The sequence below is a fragment of the Salvelinus alpinus genome, chromosome 8 (genome assembly GCF_045679555.1).
Source record: "Salvelinus alpinus chromosome 8, SLU_Salpinus.1, whole genome shotgun sequence".
Lineage (NCBI taxonomy): Eukaryota > Metazoa > Chordata > Actinopteri > Salmoniformes > Salmonidae > Salvelinus > Salvelinus alpinus.
In genome coordinates, this window is record NC_092093.1 from 65,413,662 (window position 1) to 65,432,418 (window position 18,757).

The window sequence follows — 18,757 nt, forward strand, 5'->3', positions numbered from 1 at the left end:
ATAGCATACTTATGTCCCCATAGTCCAATGCATAGTTCATATCAACTCTAGATGTGTAGTCTATGCAGTCTCCGACTGATAGGAGTTTTTGTCTTGTGGAAATAGATTTTCCACTGCAACATGACGGTGAAGGGGTGTGTTTGTGTCAAATAAATTATCCACATTGGAGAGAATATCGTGCTGAAGATGAGAATGTGTCATATCTAGTTTACAAACTGGTGGCAATGCATTGGTTAAATCATATTGCGGCTCACCAGAGGGAACGGAACCGCATATAGTTTACGTACAGAGCCTCCTATAGTAGCCGACCTATTAGCGATGCTTTAATTTCCTAAATGCCCCCGTTTTCAGGACGATCATGAATTAGTATTGTATGTGGTCGTTGGCCATGGAATATCAACACAGTAGCCCCAGCTTTCTATCGGCGTTGGAAAGTGTATCCTAACCAACGCATGTATGACAAAGACGCATTTTGCCAAGCTCATGTCTTTGGAAAGGGACACAGCAGAGGCACATAATAGAAACGTGGTTGGAAAAACGCACACTGGCTATTGTTTAGAAACATCAGTGATGTCTTGAGTGACACAACTACAACGTTTGAAGCAAATTACGAGATCATGATGGGCTTTGGATAACATATTCTTTGTGTCATTTTACGAAGCATCGTGAATTGGCGAGCCCCCCGAATACACCGACACTAATTTCCAGGCCACCCTTAAGGAATGATACCACGTGACCAAAGCGGGGCGGTCGAACTACAAGCCATTTTGGGGACGGTGTCAGTTTCCACTGAGCCACACTGCTGCATTTTTCGAAGAGACTCATTGGGAACACAAACACACCGTTCGGAACGCACAGCCAAAAGGCTGAAATATTAGACAACAGAGGACACTACGCGCCCAAAGTGCATAGAAGGAGAACAATACGATTTTTACGCATCTGAAATGAGCCCCGGGTTGCCTGGCGCTCTATGCAATTGACAGCGTCTGCAGCTTGTTTCAAGATGGCGGCTGAGCTCGTATTCATTTTCTGCTGATCGCCTCCTAACTTTCATTGTCTCTCCGTCTCCAATATCGCAGATCGCCAGCCGAGTCTCTAGGTATGTATTATTCGATATATTTTCTTACCAACGGATGAATAATGATTAAGTTTTCGCCGCGTGTATGTGTTTTTCTGCGGGTTTAAATGGGTTTCCAGGCCGTGGTGGATGGGGCTTTGACGGTGTCTCGCACTCACGGACGTGAAGCTCTGTCCTCTCACGGCTTCTAAAATTGTGTTCCCTTCTTGCGCAAGCCTTGGTTTTGCGCTCAACAGACCAGCGCATTGAATTCTTTAGTATTTAATGTAATTATCTGTTATGAGTGTCCATTGAGAGTGTTTCTGGGACATTGGTTAGATTTCCACAAAGCCAGTGATCTCAATCGAACAGGACCGAGATTGTTGAGGTGTTTACGGCAGCACACAGTCCAATGGTTCTCCTGGTTGGTTTGGTTCCATATACTGTCCCCATTTTATAGAAATATGATCTTTTGGATGTTGGGGACAGATCAGCGTGGTTGCATTACGCACATGTCATCAAGTGTTGTTTTTATGAACTTAACTTCCCTCTTGTTGAACCGGTCCTCTGTAGCCTGGTGGAGGGTAAACCATTTCAATGATTTACTGAAATATCATCACGACCAGTTAGTTGTTAAAGAAGGATTTGAATGTATAGGTCTACACGCAAGTTGACAAAGTAACGATATTGGCGCACATTAATCATGCATAAAACCAAATTTCAGATTTTTGTTACCATGATGTCAAGATGGTACAAAGGTCCATTGACTGATTCAGAACAAGTGTCCTCTCAATTACCCAACCATCTTTGAATTCTCTGTAAAAGGCATATATTTACTATTGAGTTTCGTCACGACTTTATTGCGCAGGCTATGTGCCTCCATCTGCCAACATTAGTTTTTTGAGGATTTGTAATTTTCCCCCCACTTTTGGAACCAACAATCTGACCGCATATTGTTAACTCACAATGGCGCATAACAAGTTTATAAAGCAGGAATATGCGTAAAAACCAACCATGCAAAGATCAAACATGTCAGACGGTTTGCACGGTGGTGGAATATTCTGTTGCTTGATTGGTTTGAAATGTGTTTGCCTGGATCCATGGTGTCTGATATTTTTATGCTTACCCTCTTAATAATCTCGTTATGACCAGGTTATCAGGTGTGAGATTATGTCATGTGGAAGGGAACTGTTTGGTGGGAAAGATAAATAGCCTAACGTTGTTTGACAGTTGATAACCTACCCACAGAGGATTTCTGTGAGATTAAAGTTGCCAATGTCGGTGCTAGTTGAAATTCTGGTGTAGCCTGATTTGTGTTGATATAAGGTTTCTGTTTGTGATACTGGTTGGAATGCAACTTTAACACACAGCCAGGTAAATAGAGATTTCGACATTGACTGCTGACTTCTTGATGAATTATATAAAGTGAGGCCTCCTCTTTCCCATGTAGCGAAGTCTTCTGAAAATGGTGTTGGAAATCTAGCTTTGATGAATAGATTAAGGTTCCATCCAAAAATAGAGAGACTGGGGCAGCATATATAGACCAAAACAACCACCGCCGTCAAAGACTAGCCTGTCTTTATGGAGAAAAATGTGACATGCGTCTTTATCCATACTACATGAAAATGTTGTAAATTGTATGTAGATTATACACAGACGATTCCCCACATTTTTTGAGGAAGGAGTCGCCTATTCTACTTCCCATTTTCAGCCATTCATTATAGCTAGATGGAGAAACCCTGGGTTGCACCATGCAGCACACAGTTCATGGCCCAGAAGGTTGAGCTGAGTACAGTAGGCTAGATAGAATGCAATTGGGAGCAAATCTGGCCAACATCGTTATTGATAATACCCTGTTCTATGAGTCTCTCAACTACTTTTTTATTCAGTGCTTTATTTGTTGTTTGGCTGTGTCCTGTACGGATAAATGTGTTCCATGATGATACTTGCAGATGAAGTTGCAATATGCATGTTAAAGCCTGGTATCATTTACTCTACAAAGGCTCTGCTATATTACCAGTGGTAACAGTTGTGCAAACATCAGTAGTTAATCGATTGGTGGCGTAACAGGCTATCTGTTTGCATTGCAAACACGATGCGTGACAGCCACTGTAATGGCATTGTGGGGTCCTCCACTGCGTTACATTCAAATACACATTTTTAAGATATTTTTTTTTACTGACAGGAAGAGCTGGGATATTCCACACCAGTGGCCTGTTGGCAGAGCCAATATCGGTGTTTCTATATATATATATTTGAACTAAGGTGCATCCTTATAAAATGACGATGGTTCTGTTTGCAAGCCCCGTAGGTTTTTTTTCACCATAGGGTACACGCAGAATCCGTTTAAATGTATATAGCGCCACCATGCAACATATTGCGCGGGTCACCTTTGATGCAGGCATGACCCAGTGCCAATCTCACTATGTTTCTTGTTTTGTCATGAGTTTTATTCCTAGTGCTAGGAAGCAAAAAGCATCTGACACGCAGAATCAGTCATTTCTCCCCATGTTTTAACTGACGGCTCATGTGATCGCATCCTATGTGTGGCAGAAATACAAAAAGCCATTGGGAAGAAGAAAGATGTCTAGGCTACAAAAAGGCGTCACAACTAGACGAATATTGTGCAACTTATTTCATAATTTCCCTCCAGACAGTCGTTGTTAAACCTCTTTCTACTCCACATTGCTGTTGCCTGCTGGCTATTTGAATCTAACTGTTATGTGGCACTTCATTAGTGATCCATGTCGCGTTGGCTGAGCAGTGGCGAGGTTTCTCTCGGGCTTCAACTTCATACGGCCAGAGAACATACTTGGTCGAGTGATGTTGTTATTCTACTGTGCTGTGCACGCACACATGCTTTGTGCAGACGGAAACGACACAAGCAACGGAAAACGACTAGATTTATCCAAACTAATGCACAAAGCATGGGTAGCCTATGCGGTTGGCGACATAGGAACTGAACGTAAACAGGCTTCGGTGTGAAAATATGTTAAACCCTGTCGGGAATTGCACTATGATTTTCGAGCGAGACGTTCTTTACAAAATGGCAGCCATGGTGCGGGGACGGACTGTAGTCTATTCGCTTCGCGAGGGAAGGACATATATTTATTTTCATATTATTCGCAGTCACATCATCAACGCGAGCGGTGATCTGGTCTTGGGCGAAGCAAATCTCTCCGTATTGGTCCCTGGCGAGATGCCAAGTAGTGGAACCTAAGTTGCCATAGAAACGGTAAGACTTTCCAAGTGTGTGTGGTTACACCTGACGCCGAGTCAATTAGCTTACGGTCTCCCGCATCCTCGAGAGTTGAAAGATTAATTCATTGAAGAATGTGATATGAAATGTTGCAACTGGCCGGAATGATGTTGCTAATCATCAGGTTCCAATATTAGAAAGTAAGAACCCCTCTGTGTTTTGGCGCTGAATCGCTTTAGAATAGATACCCTGATGTAGGTTGGATAGGTCTACAGCGTTTCTTCGTTTTATAGGACTAGGGTACTATCACATTTCCTGAGCGACCAACGACCTCCGTTCTCCCATATCTATCTAAAGAGGAGCGCTGGGAGGTAGGCTATATGAACCATCCCAATGAAAGGATTGATTTATGACAACGCAGCTCTTTCGGCTGTAGCTGTGCCCTCGACAAATCCACACGGATCGACTCCCACCAATTGTTAGCTATCAATCAACCTCTGGGTCAACTTCTGAAAAACGACCAACCCCTTCCCTGGTTATTATACTATTATCATAAAGTATCGGTGTTTCTCTAACAGTAGAACAACAAAACATCCTTACAAATGGGTTTAAAGTGGTTTAATGAACGACCACTTTATCAAGCTGTGAAAGATCTGTAGTCCCGATCCAATGATAGGCTTTCATTGTTGCTCTCTGTTTTGTTGCTGTCTGTTTTTTCTTCTCAAAAGTATCCTCAACTTATAAAGTCTAAATTATATTTGTATTAACACGATATAGACTACCTTCCTGTCAGATTGTGACTCTGTGCTCCTTTCTCCCTCGCAGGGATCTTCCTTCCATGACGATGCATCGAACGACCAGAATTAAGATAACTGAGCTGAACCCCCACCTCATGTGTGTGCTGTGTGGTGGATACTTCATCGATGCCACAACCATTATAGAATGTCTCCATTCATGTGAGTGACACTTGGCTGAATGCAGACATGGGAATTGGACCAATCATGATAAATATGACTGTTGCAAATTCACACTAATAGGTAGCTAGTTAATTACTCAAGTTTTTTTTTTAACCAATTTCACTCTCACATTCTCTTCTCACATAATTGCATTGGCTACACTATTTATGTCTAATTCACTAGATGCTACAAAAGGCATTTTTCATCGTTGGACTGTAGGGTATTGTTATCCACTGAGAAACTGATCCAGTTTTTCCCCTTGGGTTTCAGTCTGCAAGATGTGCATTGTGCGCTATCTGGAGACCAGCAAGTATTGCCCCATCTGTGACGTGCCAGTACACAAAACCAAGCCTCTGCTCAATATAAGGTAATTAATCACTTTGTTTCTTTTACATTTGTTCTATAGCCTTACATTGTTTTGTCGCATTTCTGCTGTTTCTCGCTATTATCCAATCCACCCAATGCAGTTAGATGTCATCAAAGGATTGGTCTAGTTTCATAAAATTTTTGCTACTTTCTCAACATCCGTCAATTTATTAAAACCTCATAGCATGCAATGAGTTCTGGGTAAATATGACTGATTATGAACATTCTTCAAGGTCTGACAAAACCCTACAAGACATTGTCTACAAGCTGGTCCCTGGTCTCTTCAAAAGTAAGTGGAATGTGTTAAATCCCTCTTATCAGTCATGTCATTGTCTTGTTCTCTGTGACATATGTATTCTGTATCTATTAAATTGTTAATCCTGAATGGTTGATTATCCTGTTTCAAATCGGAGCTGCTGGCTTGTCTCCCCTGGAAAATGGTTTAAAACCCACCCGTGGACTGATTCTGGAAATGGGTGCTATATAGTTAAAGCATGAGGGTGCAATGCATCAGCCGATTGATAATTCAATTTTTCAATTGTATCTCTATCCCTATTCAAATAAACATTTGTGACAGTTTTTTTTTCTCTCCCATTAGATGAGATGAAGAGAAGGAGAGACTTTTACGCAGCACACCCTTCTGTAGATGGTGAGTCTCTGCACTCTTTGTTGATAGTTGCTTTATTTCAGATTTTTTTAAACTTGTATGACTGTGATATATGGTTGTCTCGCCTAGCTACCCTATAAGAGCATATGCTAAATGACTCAAATGTAAATGTTAAGAAAACGGTTCATGACCTTTCTTTCCTAGGTCAGACTGGAGATGTAAAAAGTGAATTGTCATTAAGTAGTTTTATTTCTAACAACAAAAATAATGTTCTATTTATTTCCTGCTCCAGTAAGATTCTATTGGTTTTCCCTCTACAAACCCACTAAAAGTAACTTCAATATTAGCTGATGGTATTCTCCTATAATGATAGGATTTCTAAGCTCTCACTTTCACGGTTTTACAAGTTTTGGGGAAAACTCATGCAACTTGTTCATTTGTGTCTGTAGCTACGACAAGGTCTAATGAGGATCGAGGGGAGGTGGCGGACGAGGACAAGAGAATCATCACAGACGATGAGATCATCAGCCTCTCCATTGAGTTCTTCGATCACAACAAGTACGTCAACAAGTCTGTTACAGCCAGGCTTTTTAAAAATTATTAAATCTAGTTCGCTATGGATTCATCATAAGGTCTAAGGAAGACAATTATGTTAGAACATTTATAGATGTATACTTATATTTATTAGTTCAGTGTGTTCAAAAACCGTTTAGGTCAGTTGTGTGTTAGTGTTTATTATTTATTATTCTGTAGTGACCCTGGTATATAAGCGTGTATATCGACGTTGCCACTCGACCATGCTTTTGTGCACTGGGCTTGGGGCCAGAAGGTTGATGGTTTGAGCACCATTCCCTGCCTGTTTCATTACAATACGTTACAGTATATGTTTTCCTTTCTATAGTCATTTTAATTTTGAGACTTTGGTTTTACTAGTTTCTGCTTTTTGTACATGAATTGCCAACCATGAAAACCTTGAGTGCATTATCAAGATGTTTTCTAACACATTTTGTAAAACAAGTGTAACATTGTTTTTCTCAGGGCTGAACAGACCGGCGTGGCTGAGGACCAACTGACTAAAGAACAGGTAGGCCGCCTACGGCTGAAGCTCAGAAGCATTCCATATCAGATAGTTCTAACACTCTGTTGCTGCACAGAGCCTATTGCTTGGTTTCTGATATAAGATTGTTCTTAATTCTGGACCCTTAAAGAGCTTGTCTTCAAATCTCACTGCATGTCTCATCTCCATTTTCCATGTTCTTTTATACTTTATTGTAAATAAGGGTACTGTATAAAGTGCAGGTTAGCCTTTTTTCGGCATGAATCTTGTTCTGGAGGCAGCTCTGCAGAGTGGTCACTAGCTGGCATAACCACAAAGTCCCATCTGATTTTAAACCTAACCTTAACCAAAAAGCAAATTTTTCTTTGCATACATTTTTACAATATAGCCAAATTGCTCAGTTCTGCCTCCAGGACAAGACTCATGAAAATAAACATCAACCTGCATATAAAGTCCCTCAAATTAAATTGTCTTTAAGAACTGTAGCTACATTCTTTTCTCTTGCTATTTTATTGTGTATTTGCTGCAGACAGCTTCAGTTTCCTGTTCGAGTTTGGTCTGTAGTAAAATGGAGATTTGAGCTGATCTAAATGGCTCTGTCCTCCTCCAGGTGAACAATAAGAGGTATCTGCAGTGTCCAGCAGCCATGACTATCATGCACCTGAGGAAGTTCCTCCGCAGTAAGATGGACATCCCCTGTACCTATCAGGTAAACATTTGTTTGGTTATATGAAATGACACAAGGGCAGCCATAACGCTTGCATCACCATTTTTTATTATTATATATATATATTTTTTAATTAAGATGAATTTAACGACATTAGTACATATCACTGCAAGATCATTCTCTCATATGCTTCTCTTGAACCAATAAAAAAGATCAAAGATATTCAGCAATTCTTGAAGGACAATGGAAGTTCAGTAGAATAAGTACTTGTTGGCCTATTTTTATAAATCATTTTGTAATTTCTACAATGTAGGTTGAAGTGATGTATGAAGACGAGCCACTGAAAGATTACTACACATTAATGGACATAGCCTACATCTACACCTGGAGAAGGGTAAGAAACATAACATTAATGGACGTAGCCTACATCTACACCTGGAGAAGGGTAAGAAACATAACATTAATGGACATAGCCCACATCTACACCTGGAGAAGGGTAAGAAACATAACATTAATGGACATAGCCCACATCTACACCTGGAGAAGGGTAAGAAACATAACATTAATGGACGTAGCCTACATCTACACCTGGAGAAGGGTAAGAAACATAACATTAATGGACGTAGCCTACATCTACACCTGGAGAAGGGTAAGAAACATAACATTAATGGACATAGCCTACATCTACACCTGGAGAAGGGTAAGAAACATAACATTAATGGACATAGCCCACATCTACACCTGGAGAAGGGTAAGAAACATAACATTAATGGACGTAGCCTACATCTACACCTGGAGAAGGGTAAGAAACATAACATTAATGGACATAGCCCACATCTACACCTGGAGAAGGGTAAGAAACATAACATTAATGGACATAGCCCACATCTACACCTGGAGAAGGGTAAGAAACATAACATTAATGGACATAGCCCACATCTACACCTGGAGAAGGGTAAGAAACATAACATTAATGGACGTAGCCTACATCTACACCTGGAGAAGGGTAAGAAACATAACATTAATGGACATAGCCTACATCTACACCTGGAGAAGGGTAAGAAACATAACATTAATGGACATAGCCCACATCTACACCTGGAGAAGGGTAAGAAACATAACATTAATGGACATAGCCCACATCTACACCTGGAGAAGGGTAAGAAACATAACATTAATGGACATAGCCTACATCTACACCTGGAGAAGGGTAAGAAACATAACATTAATGGACATAGCCTACATCTACACCTGGAGAAGGGTAAGAAACATAACATTAATGGACATAGCCCACATCTACACCTGGAGAAGGGTAAGAAACATAACATTAATGGACATAGCCTACATCTACACCTGGAGAAGGGTAAGGAACATGATATTAAAGGGGAAGTTTGTAAAAACATGCAATTAAAGGCAATGTAAACATTTTTAACAAGTTGAAAGTAATGTTTTTTTTTGTAAATGATTGCATGACTTTTTATTTCAACCTTTGGCTCTGTGATGTTTCATAGGCCTACTTTAGAGTGTGGAATGCATGAAAGTTCGCAGTTCAAAAGCTTTATTATCCATGAAGGAAAAAATCATGATTGCCCTGCAAGTTGAGACAAAGTAGCTCTAAGTATTACAAATATTTTTCAGAATGGCCCTTTGCCATTGAAGTACCGCGTCAGACCTAGCTGTAAGAAGATGAAGATGAGTCATCTGCAGCAGGAGGGACAGAACAGCACTGGTCGGTCCGCTGAGAGCGACTCAGCCAGCGACAAAGCCTGCAGCCCTGCCGCTGTCCCCTCCACCTCCTCCTCCTTGCCCAGCCCTGGCACCCCGGTGCAATCGCCACACCCACACTTCCCCCACATCTCCAAGCCTGTCAATGGAGCCTCCACCTCGGCCCCAGCCCCTACCAGACCCTTCCCCTTTGGAAAAAAACCACGGAAGGCCTCGCTGAATGGTTCTTCTGCATCCTCGGGATGACTGGCCTGAAATCCGGGCCGACAGCCAACGCCAGACCGCTCAGCTAATATCTTCATGCCAATGTAGTTCCATTGTTGTAGACGCTCTCTTTTTGTTATCGTTGTTGTAATAAATATATGATATCTGTTTAAGTAGTGGAAGTGAAGCATTTCAATAGGAACATAGCAGGGATGTGACATTAAGTTGGTGAAAGCGATGTTGGTGATAGATGAATGGTCGAAAATGAAAGCCCCCAAAAAGCTGCGTTTTATTTTACAGATGTGACTGAAGATGGCCTTTTATATTATTTCCTTTATTTTTTTCCCATATCAAAATATACATGTGTTGACTCTTGTAAGTGTATTTCAGCCTGTTGTTGTCAGATAAAGCATGGTAGAAACCTATAGGCTTTACTAATATTTGAAACGTTGCATCTATTGTTCTTTCGATTGGCTTTTGGAAAGCGTTTCACAGAGAAATATAATAATCAATATATTATGTGGAGTCAACTATTGTAGTATTGGGCCCACGATTTTATGAGAAAACATATGAAAGATCTGCTAAATGTACAGAGCTTTTATTAGGCTGTAGGCTACTCGGGGGGAAATAATTTTTTTAGCTGCTGTGGAATCGAATTGCTTATAGTCTCGACATCCCTGAACCCTTGAAGCAGCCAAGCAGTTCAGAAAGTCCACACACACACACCCATGTATATAGCGAAATATATGCATATTTAAGCAGTAATTATGTCAAATACTGTCCTGAACAACCCCCCCCCCCCTTTAATTTCATGCTAGATGACAAATGTTTTTTGATGTCTCCCATGTTCTGCGTATTTGTATCGCTCGATTGTATGGACAACTATTGTATTGTTACTGTTGCACAGTATAACATCTAATAAAACATTTTACACTTAAAGACGTTTTGGGTGTGTTTTTTTAATTTTGTGATTCATACATCTGGTATTGTCCCCTCTTTGTAGGCATTTTGAAAATGTCTGTCATTTGTACAAATTTTCCTACATTTAATCTATTTTAGTTTCATTCATGCATTGTTAAGTTAAATATCAGTTTTTTTTGTTTTCGAATAAGAAAAAATCGCAGACAAAGCAGACCTCCAAGGCCATTTTGAAAAGATGTCTCGTGCTGGCGCAGCATTGATTTAATTTAATTCACCAGAGACCACTAGTCGCAAATCTATTTTGTGTTTTGAATAGGCCTAGAACATCCTCGACTTAGATGTTTTCCGTCGCGCTCAATATCTGTAGCAAGGATTATACTTTTAATGGGTGAAAGAAATTGCTGCTAACAAATTGAAAGAACACAGCTTTTCTTCAAATTACAAAACAGGTTTTCTACAGAAATCTACAAATTTATTTAGGTGCATTTCAGATCGAGAACATTTTGTCAATTGCTTGTGGACTAACATGGAATATTTCAATATTTTCATATCTTTCTTCGTCTGCCATCGAAGTGAACATTTCTCAATAGCTAAGGATTTAATGTTGAGGTCATTTTCCGTTGGCTGCAAATAGATGCTATAAAAGACGTGTCATTAACTACAGTACACTGATGTCGCTTCAAGCGAGATTCGTCTCCCCCACAAAAATAAACAGGTTTTTATTTGTTTACATTTAATACATTAAAAATATGGATTAAAATATAAATATTAACCTAAAAACTATCAAGTTTTATAAAGCCAATTTTGCTCGTGGAGGAGAGACAACAAAGTGGTAACACTGGTCAAAAGAACCAGAAAGTGGTTAACGTAGCCTAAAGCCACAATCCAAAGATTTTCCAAATGTCATTCAATAATTTTACAAACTCATTTGTGATGTGTTTATAGTCTTGGTAAATGTGAGTAGTTTTACATTTCCATATAACCTACATGTAGCCCTTGTTATCATCCCATATTCTTACTGAGCTGAGAGATATTGGGAAGTCTTGCTGCGTTCACGTGCTAGTCGGAACTATAGGAAACTCGGACATTTCCGACTTGCTAACTGGTTATATATAGCCTAAAGGTGCGACTTCAATCAGTTAGGAAGTCGGACATGGCCGAGTTTCCTAGTTCCAACTAGCATATGAACGCAGTATTAGTCCTCGGTTTATGGTGGTGAGTTAAAGGTATTGTATTCAGATTGGGACGTTGATGTTGACTTGCAGATGGCATGATGTGACTTAATTTGACACAATTTCGTGCAATAGACAACATTTGGGTGTGTGTGCTGGTTTACATTTTTTATGTAGCCTATATTAAGTAACTGGTGTTTTGTTTTACATAGCCTATAGGCCTGCTGGCAAGATGCATAGGTACACTAAGTGCATAAGTGCCATAATATGGATTTGGTCTTTAACCAAATAGCGCTATCTTCTGTATACCACCCCTACCTTGTCACAACACAACAGATTGGCTCCACACATGTATTTTTGTAACACGTTTTTGTAAAAAAAAGTACAAAAAAGTGTTACAAAAATCGAAATATATTTTATATTTGAGATTCTTCCAAGTAGCCACCCTTTGCCTTGATGACAGCTTTGCACACTCTTGGCATTCTCTCAACCAGCTTCATGAGGTAGTTACCTGGAATGCATTTCAATTAACAGGTGTGCCTTGTTAAAAGTACATTTGTGGAATTTATTTCCTTCTTAATGTGTTAGAGCCAATCTGATGTGTTGTGACAAGGTAGGGGTGGTATACAGAAGATAGCGCTATTTGGTTAAAGACCAAATCCATATTATGGCAAGAACAGCTCAAATAAGAAAAGAGAAACGACAGTCTATCATTACCTTAAGACATGAAGGTCAGTCAATGTGGATCATTTCTTCAAATGCAGTCGCAAAACCATCAAGTGTTACCTCTGCTGCAGTGGATAAGTTCATTGGAGTTACCAGCCCAAATAAATGCTTCACAGAGTTCAAGTAACAGACACATCTCAACATCAAGTAGGTGAACGTATGATCTCCGCATGTGTGGTTCACACCGTGAAGCATGGAGGAGGAGGTGTGATGGTGTGGGGGTGCTTTGCTGGTGACACTGTCAGTGATTTATTTAGAATTCAAGGCACACTGAACTAGCATGGCTACCACAGCATTCTGCAGCGATATGCCATCTCATCTGGTTTGCGCTTAGTATGACTATCATTTGTTTTTCAAACGGACAATGACCCAACACACCTCCAGTCTGTGTAAGGGATATTTAACCAAGAATGAGAGTGATGGAGTGCTGCATCAGATGACCTTGCCTCCACAATCACTGACCTCAACCCAATTGAGATGGTTTGGGATGAGTTGGACCGCAGAGTGAAGGAAAAGCAGCCAACAAGTGCTCAGCATATGTGGGGACTCATTCAAGACTGTTGGAAAAGCATTCCAGGTGAAGCTGGTTGAGAGAATGCCAAGAGTGTGCAAAGCTGTCATCAAGGCAAAGGGTGGCTACTTTGAAGAATCTAACATTTAAAATCTATTTAAATTTGTTTAACACTTTTTTGGTTACTACCTGATTCCATATGTGTTATGTCGTAGTTTTGATATCTTCACTATTATTCTACAATGTAGAAAATAGTAAAAAATTAAGAAAACCCTTGAATGAGTAGGTGTGTCAAATCTTTTGACTGGTGCTGTGTATATATATATATGTATATATATGCAATCGCTACTCCTTCCTTCTACTTCAAGGCACTCCACACCTAACTGGGACAGAGCTGATTGGGACTTCATCGGGTTCTCAAGTGGTTTTGTTTTGTTTTACGTAGCCTATAGGTCTACTGGCGTGATGGGCAGGTGCACTGTAGGCAAGTGGATTGCATTAATGCATGGGTCACCCAACAATCCTTCACTGGAGAGGCCAAGGTTTAGCCTTTAAAATGTGACCAGTGCACATCAAACATCATGTGTGCCATGGTGATGATATGTTACTCTACATGTTTTTCAAGGCCGTTGATTTTATCAAAGGTAAATTACATTTGAAGAGTCATTGAGTGGTTTCAAGCTTTATCCTTTATGGCGAACACATATTGGTTGTGGCAGCAGAACAGATAATATGGACATTGTTATAAGAAATAAAATAAGCTCATATTCTTTGATTTTACTTTGAGATGAACTCAATGAAATAAAATTACAGGGTTCAGATACTGTAAGGTAGTATCTCATCAACTGTCTGGTCTTCCATGCGACAACACTCAATTTAAATCAGACAAAATGTCTATTAATATAGCGCATTATAAAACATTTGAAATATGCTTAAAGATGTTAACCTATTTTATAAATCTTCAGGCTACTGTATGTAATGTATGTATGTTCAGTCAACTCCTAAATGATTGGCACCCTTGATAAAGATGAGAAAAAAAGACTGTATATTACAAATGCCGAGCTAAATTGTATGCTCAAAGGATTGGAAAAAGTACATTATGTTATACTAATAGGCCTACAATTACTCAGAGAAAGAGATTTTGTTTAACAAGTACATAAAAGGTTTAAAGATAGGTGTCAAAATTATTAGCACTCATTCAAATGATTCTAAATAAAATCAAACAAAATAAAATCTGTATTATCATTCTAGTTTATTCAAGTTAATCTGAGCCTCAGGAACTGTATTGTGGCCTTCCATGGCTTCCTGGTTCACTGGGGTATAACAATTAGGTAACACGCATGTAAAATCCCTTTATCATCCATCCCCATGGGGAAAGGTAAAGAACTCACAAATGAGAAGAGACAAATGGTTGTTGACTTTCATAAATCAGGCAATGGGTATAAAAAACAACTGAAAAACGAAATATACCACTTTCCACTATTAGGGCAACAATTAAGAAGTTTAAAACCACTGGAACAGTGGTAAACTTGCCTGGTAGAGGGCATGTGTATTTGTCCCCATGCACAGTATGGAAGATGGTTCAGGAGGCAAAGAAAAGTCCAAAAACCACAGATGAATTACAGAACTTGGTCGCATCTTGGGGTCACTAAGTCTCCAAATCTACAATTACACGGCACCTCCATGCCAATAGGCTATTTGGAAGGGTTGCCATAAAACAGCTTTATTGAGAGCAAACAACTAATGTAAATGCCTGGAGTTTGCTAAACGGCATTGGCACTTGGACTGGAACCAGGTGCTATGGTCAGATGACATGAAAATAGAGCTCTTTGGCCAAGCACACAACTTGTGGGTTTGGCCATGAAAGAAGGATGCATATGCAGAAAAGAACCTCATACCTACTATAAAATATGGTGGTGGATCTTTGATGTCACAGAGCTGTTTTTATTCCACTGGTCCTGGGGCCCTTGTTAAGGTAAGCTACATCATGAAATGTACAAAGTACCAGGACATTTTAGCCAAAACTTGGTTGCCTCTGCCTGGAGGCTGAAACTTGGCTGCAAGTGGATCTTCCAGCAAGACAATAACCCCAAGCATACATCAAAATCCACAAAGAAATGGTTAATTGACCACAAAATCAACATTTTGCAATAGCCATCTCAGTCTTCGGACTTGAACCCCATTGAAAACCTGTGGTTTGAATTGAACCCCAATGGTGGAACAAACTCCCTCACGACGCCAGGTCAGCGGAGTCAATCACCACCTTCCGGAGACACCTGAAACCCCACCTCTTTAAGGAATACCTAGGATAGGATAAAGTAATCCTTCTAACCCCCCCCCCCCCCCCCCTTAAAAGAGTTAGATGCACTATTGTAAAGTGGTTGTTCCACTGGATATCATAAGGTGAATGCACCAATTTGTAAGTCGCTCTGGATAAGAGCGTCTGCTAAATGACTTAAATGTAAATGTAAATGTAAGAGAGCAGGCCATAAGCGCAGATGAAGGATATCAAGGGTCTGGAAAGATTATGTATGGATTGGTGTAAGATCCCTCCCAAGGTGCCTTTATCCTCGCAAGGGGAGGGTGCACAAAGTATTTGAAACAGGGGTGACAATCATTTTGACACATCTTTGTTAGATCATGTTTTTATTACACTGAACAAAAAATAAACACAACATGTGAAGTGTTGGTCCTTGTTTCATGAGCTGAAATAAAAGATCCCAGAAATGTTCCATACACACAAAAAGCTTATTTCTCTCAAATTGTGTGCACAAATTTGCTTAAATCTCTGTTAGTGAGCATTTCTGCTTTGCCAAGAGAAGCCATCCACCTGACAGGTGTGGCATATCAAGAAGCGGATTAAACAGCATGATCATTACACAGGTACACCTTGTGCTGGGGACAATAAAAGGCCACTCTAAAATGTGCAGTTTTGTCACACAACACAATGCCAGAGATGTCTCAAGTTTTGAGGGAGCGTGCAATTGGCATGCAGACTCCAGGAATACCCACCAGAGCTGTTGCCAGAAAATGTAATGTTAATTTCTCTACAATAAGCCTTCTCCTAATTAGTTTTAGAGAATTTTGAAGTATGTCCAACTGGCCTTGCAACCGCAGGCCACGTGTAACCACGCCAGCCCAGGACCTCCACATCAGACTTCTTCACCTGCGGGTCGTCTGAGACCAGCCACCCGGACAGCTGATACAACTGTGGGATTGCACGACTGAAGAATTTCTGCACAAACTGTCAGAAACCGTCTCAGGGAAGCTCATCCGCATGCTCGTCGTCCTCACCAGGGTCTTGACCTGACTGCAGTTCAGCGTCATAACCGACTTCAGTGGGCAAATGCTCACCTTGGATAGCCACTGGCACTCTGGAGAAGTGTGCTTTTCACGGATGAAAAACCAGTTTCAACTGTACCGGCCAGATGGCAGACAGTGTGTATGGCGTTGTGTGGGAGAGCGGTTTGCTTATGTCAACGTTGTGAACAGAGATATGCCCTGAAGAGATCCTGAGGCCCATTGTCGTGCCATTCACCCCCCACCATCACCTCATGTTTCAGCATGATAATGCATGGCCCCATGATGCAAGGATCTGTAGACAATTCCTGGAAACTGAAAATGTCCCAGTTCTTTCGTGGCCTGCATACTCACCAGACATGTCACCCATTGAGCATGTTTGGGATGCTCTGGATCAACGTGTACGACAGCTTGTTACAGTTCCCGCCAATATCCAGCAACTTTGCACAGACATTGCAGAGGAGTAGGACAACATTCTACAGGTCACAATCAACAGCCTGATTAACTCTCTTTGAAGGAGATGTATCTTGCTGCATGAGGCAAATGGTGGTCACAGCAGATACTGACTGGTTTTCTGATTCACGCCCCTACCTTTTTTCTTAAGGTATCTGGGACCAACAGATGCATATCTATATTCCCAGTCATGTGAAATAATTACTGTGTCAAATAATTACTGTAGAATGATTTTTTTTTTTAAATGCTAGGTGTTAATTTAATGTAATTACCATCAATATATGAAAATTCCATATAAATAGGTGTGTGTCTTATCAGTGCAACAATGGAAAGGGCAATTTTGATATTGATTATAATGACTTATAAACGTTTATTTTATTTTATTATGTATATTTATAGGCACTGCACAATTTTAAAACGGTGTCTGTGAAGATTGACGGTTTTGAGTGCTCAACCACAAGATCCCAAGAAAATTGTTTTTGCAATTGCCTGCTGGTTTGTAGTTCTGTAAGCTATACACCATATTGGCTGTATAAGTTTCTCAGTAAATCGACAACAACCCCTTAAGTAATTAGACTGCACTAATGCAGATGTTTGAGATCACTATTTTCATGACATTCAAAGGTCATTTTCAAAGTTTATTTTTATTTTTTATTAATTAATTTATTGCATGGCTGTTTCTTTGAACCTCTATCCCCACTCATTCCTTATCTGACCAAGAATTAGATTTACTGAAAATATATGTAAATGAATTTGAATCATGCTAAATTTCGACAGATTATTTCCCAAATGGACAGAAATTAGGCCCGTGCATTAGCCTAATATTGTTTATTTTAACATTCTGCTAAAATATCTCGCCTAGAAACGACTTTTTTACTTTTTGCTTTTTATTTAATAATAAATGTTTTTAATCGTGACAAAATACAACATTTATTAAAAAGTTTCAAATATATGATTTCTCTTGTAGCCTTGTAGCCGACATGGTAGAACTTTGGTTTCATTAATTTGTTTAATATGTGAGAAACTTTGGAGCTGTGCATATTGGTCTGACAGGTCTGAAAGAACGTAGGTTATGCACACTGTCAATATCGGTTAGTATTTGGGTGGTCCACCAGTTAGGTGCCTTTTGCGTAGTGTAACTTGAATGAAAAAAACCGTTTTATTTCACCAAACTTTTACATTCTGTCATGAAGAGCTGTTATTATGTTCAACATAATAACATTAAAAAAATTCCCATCGCAAGAGGTTAAATAAAAAAAGTACTATAGTAAGTGCCTATTTAGTGACAAATAAGGTAACTGTTGACAATAACAGGGTTGACAACTTAATCTTAAACCATCCATAAATCCTCTTGTTACAGAGGGAATAGAAACTTGTTGTGTGCACCATGGAGGGGCAATAAAATGCAAGCTTTCACCCCCAAAATTACATTGTTAAAACATTTCTAGCCTGTCTTTCTATGGGTAACAGGGTTGACTTGCTATGCTCGACCCTCTAACTTTTCCACCACAAAACACAAAAAGATGGCCAAAAAGAGTAGAACCAGCTCACCTGCTTTAACACTATGATTTGACTACTAGATGTTCAATGTTTCTTAAAAAAAATATTTTAAAAGGAATAGTTTCACCATAAAAAGAGTTCAGTTTATGTAACAGGGTTGACCTTAAAATGATGCTTGTTTTTATGAATCACTAATCACATTGAATAAATCATAATCTTCAGAAGTAACAAAATAACTAGGGCTATACAATGACGGTGAAAACTTGGAGAAATTATGGGGTTAAGTGGGTTAAAATCTTCCTAGAAGTCAGAGGATGCTTAGACAGACATGTCAAA

The 18,757-nt window shown here is 39.8% G+C and overlaps 1 protein-coding gene across 2 annotated transcripts; it reads left to right on the forward strand.

The window, feature by feature from the left end:
* The first annotated feature begins 743 nt into the window (after nucleotides 1-743).
* On the forward strand, nucleotides 744-10,777 carry bmi1a (bmi1 polycomb ring finger oncogene 1a). Of its 2 annotated transcripts, none has more exons than XM_071414703.1 (10): nucleotides 744-1,099; nucleotides 5,082-5,212; nucleotides 5,483-5,579; nucleotides 5,812-5,867; nucleotides 6,177-6,227; nucleotides 6,635-6,743; nucleotides 7,224-7,269; nucleotides 7,853-7,951; nucleotides 8,223-8,303; nucleotides 9,548-10,777. In XM_071414703.1, exons 2-10 carry the CDS (start codon nucleotides 5,095-5,097, stop codon nucleotides 9,878-9,880), a joined length of 990 nt encoding a protein of 329 aa, XP_071270804.1. In that variant the 5' UTR covers nucleotides 744-1,099; nucleotides 5,082-5,094; the 3' UTR covers nucleotides 9,881-10,777. The 2 variants fall into 2 exon arrangements, with proteins under 2 accessions (XP_071270804.1, XP_071270803.1); XM_071414702.1 differs by lacking the exon at nucleotides 744-1,099 and adding an exon at nucleotides 4,169-4,292.
* The last annotated feature ends 7,980 nt before the right edge of the window (nucleotides 10,778-18,757 follow it).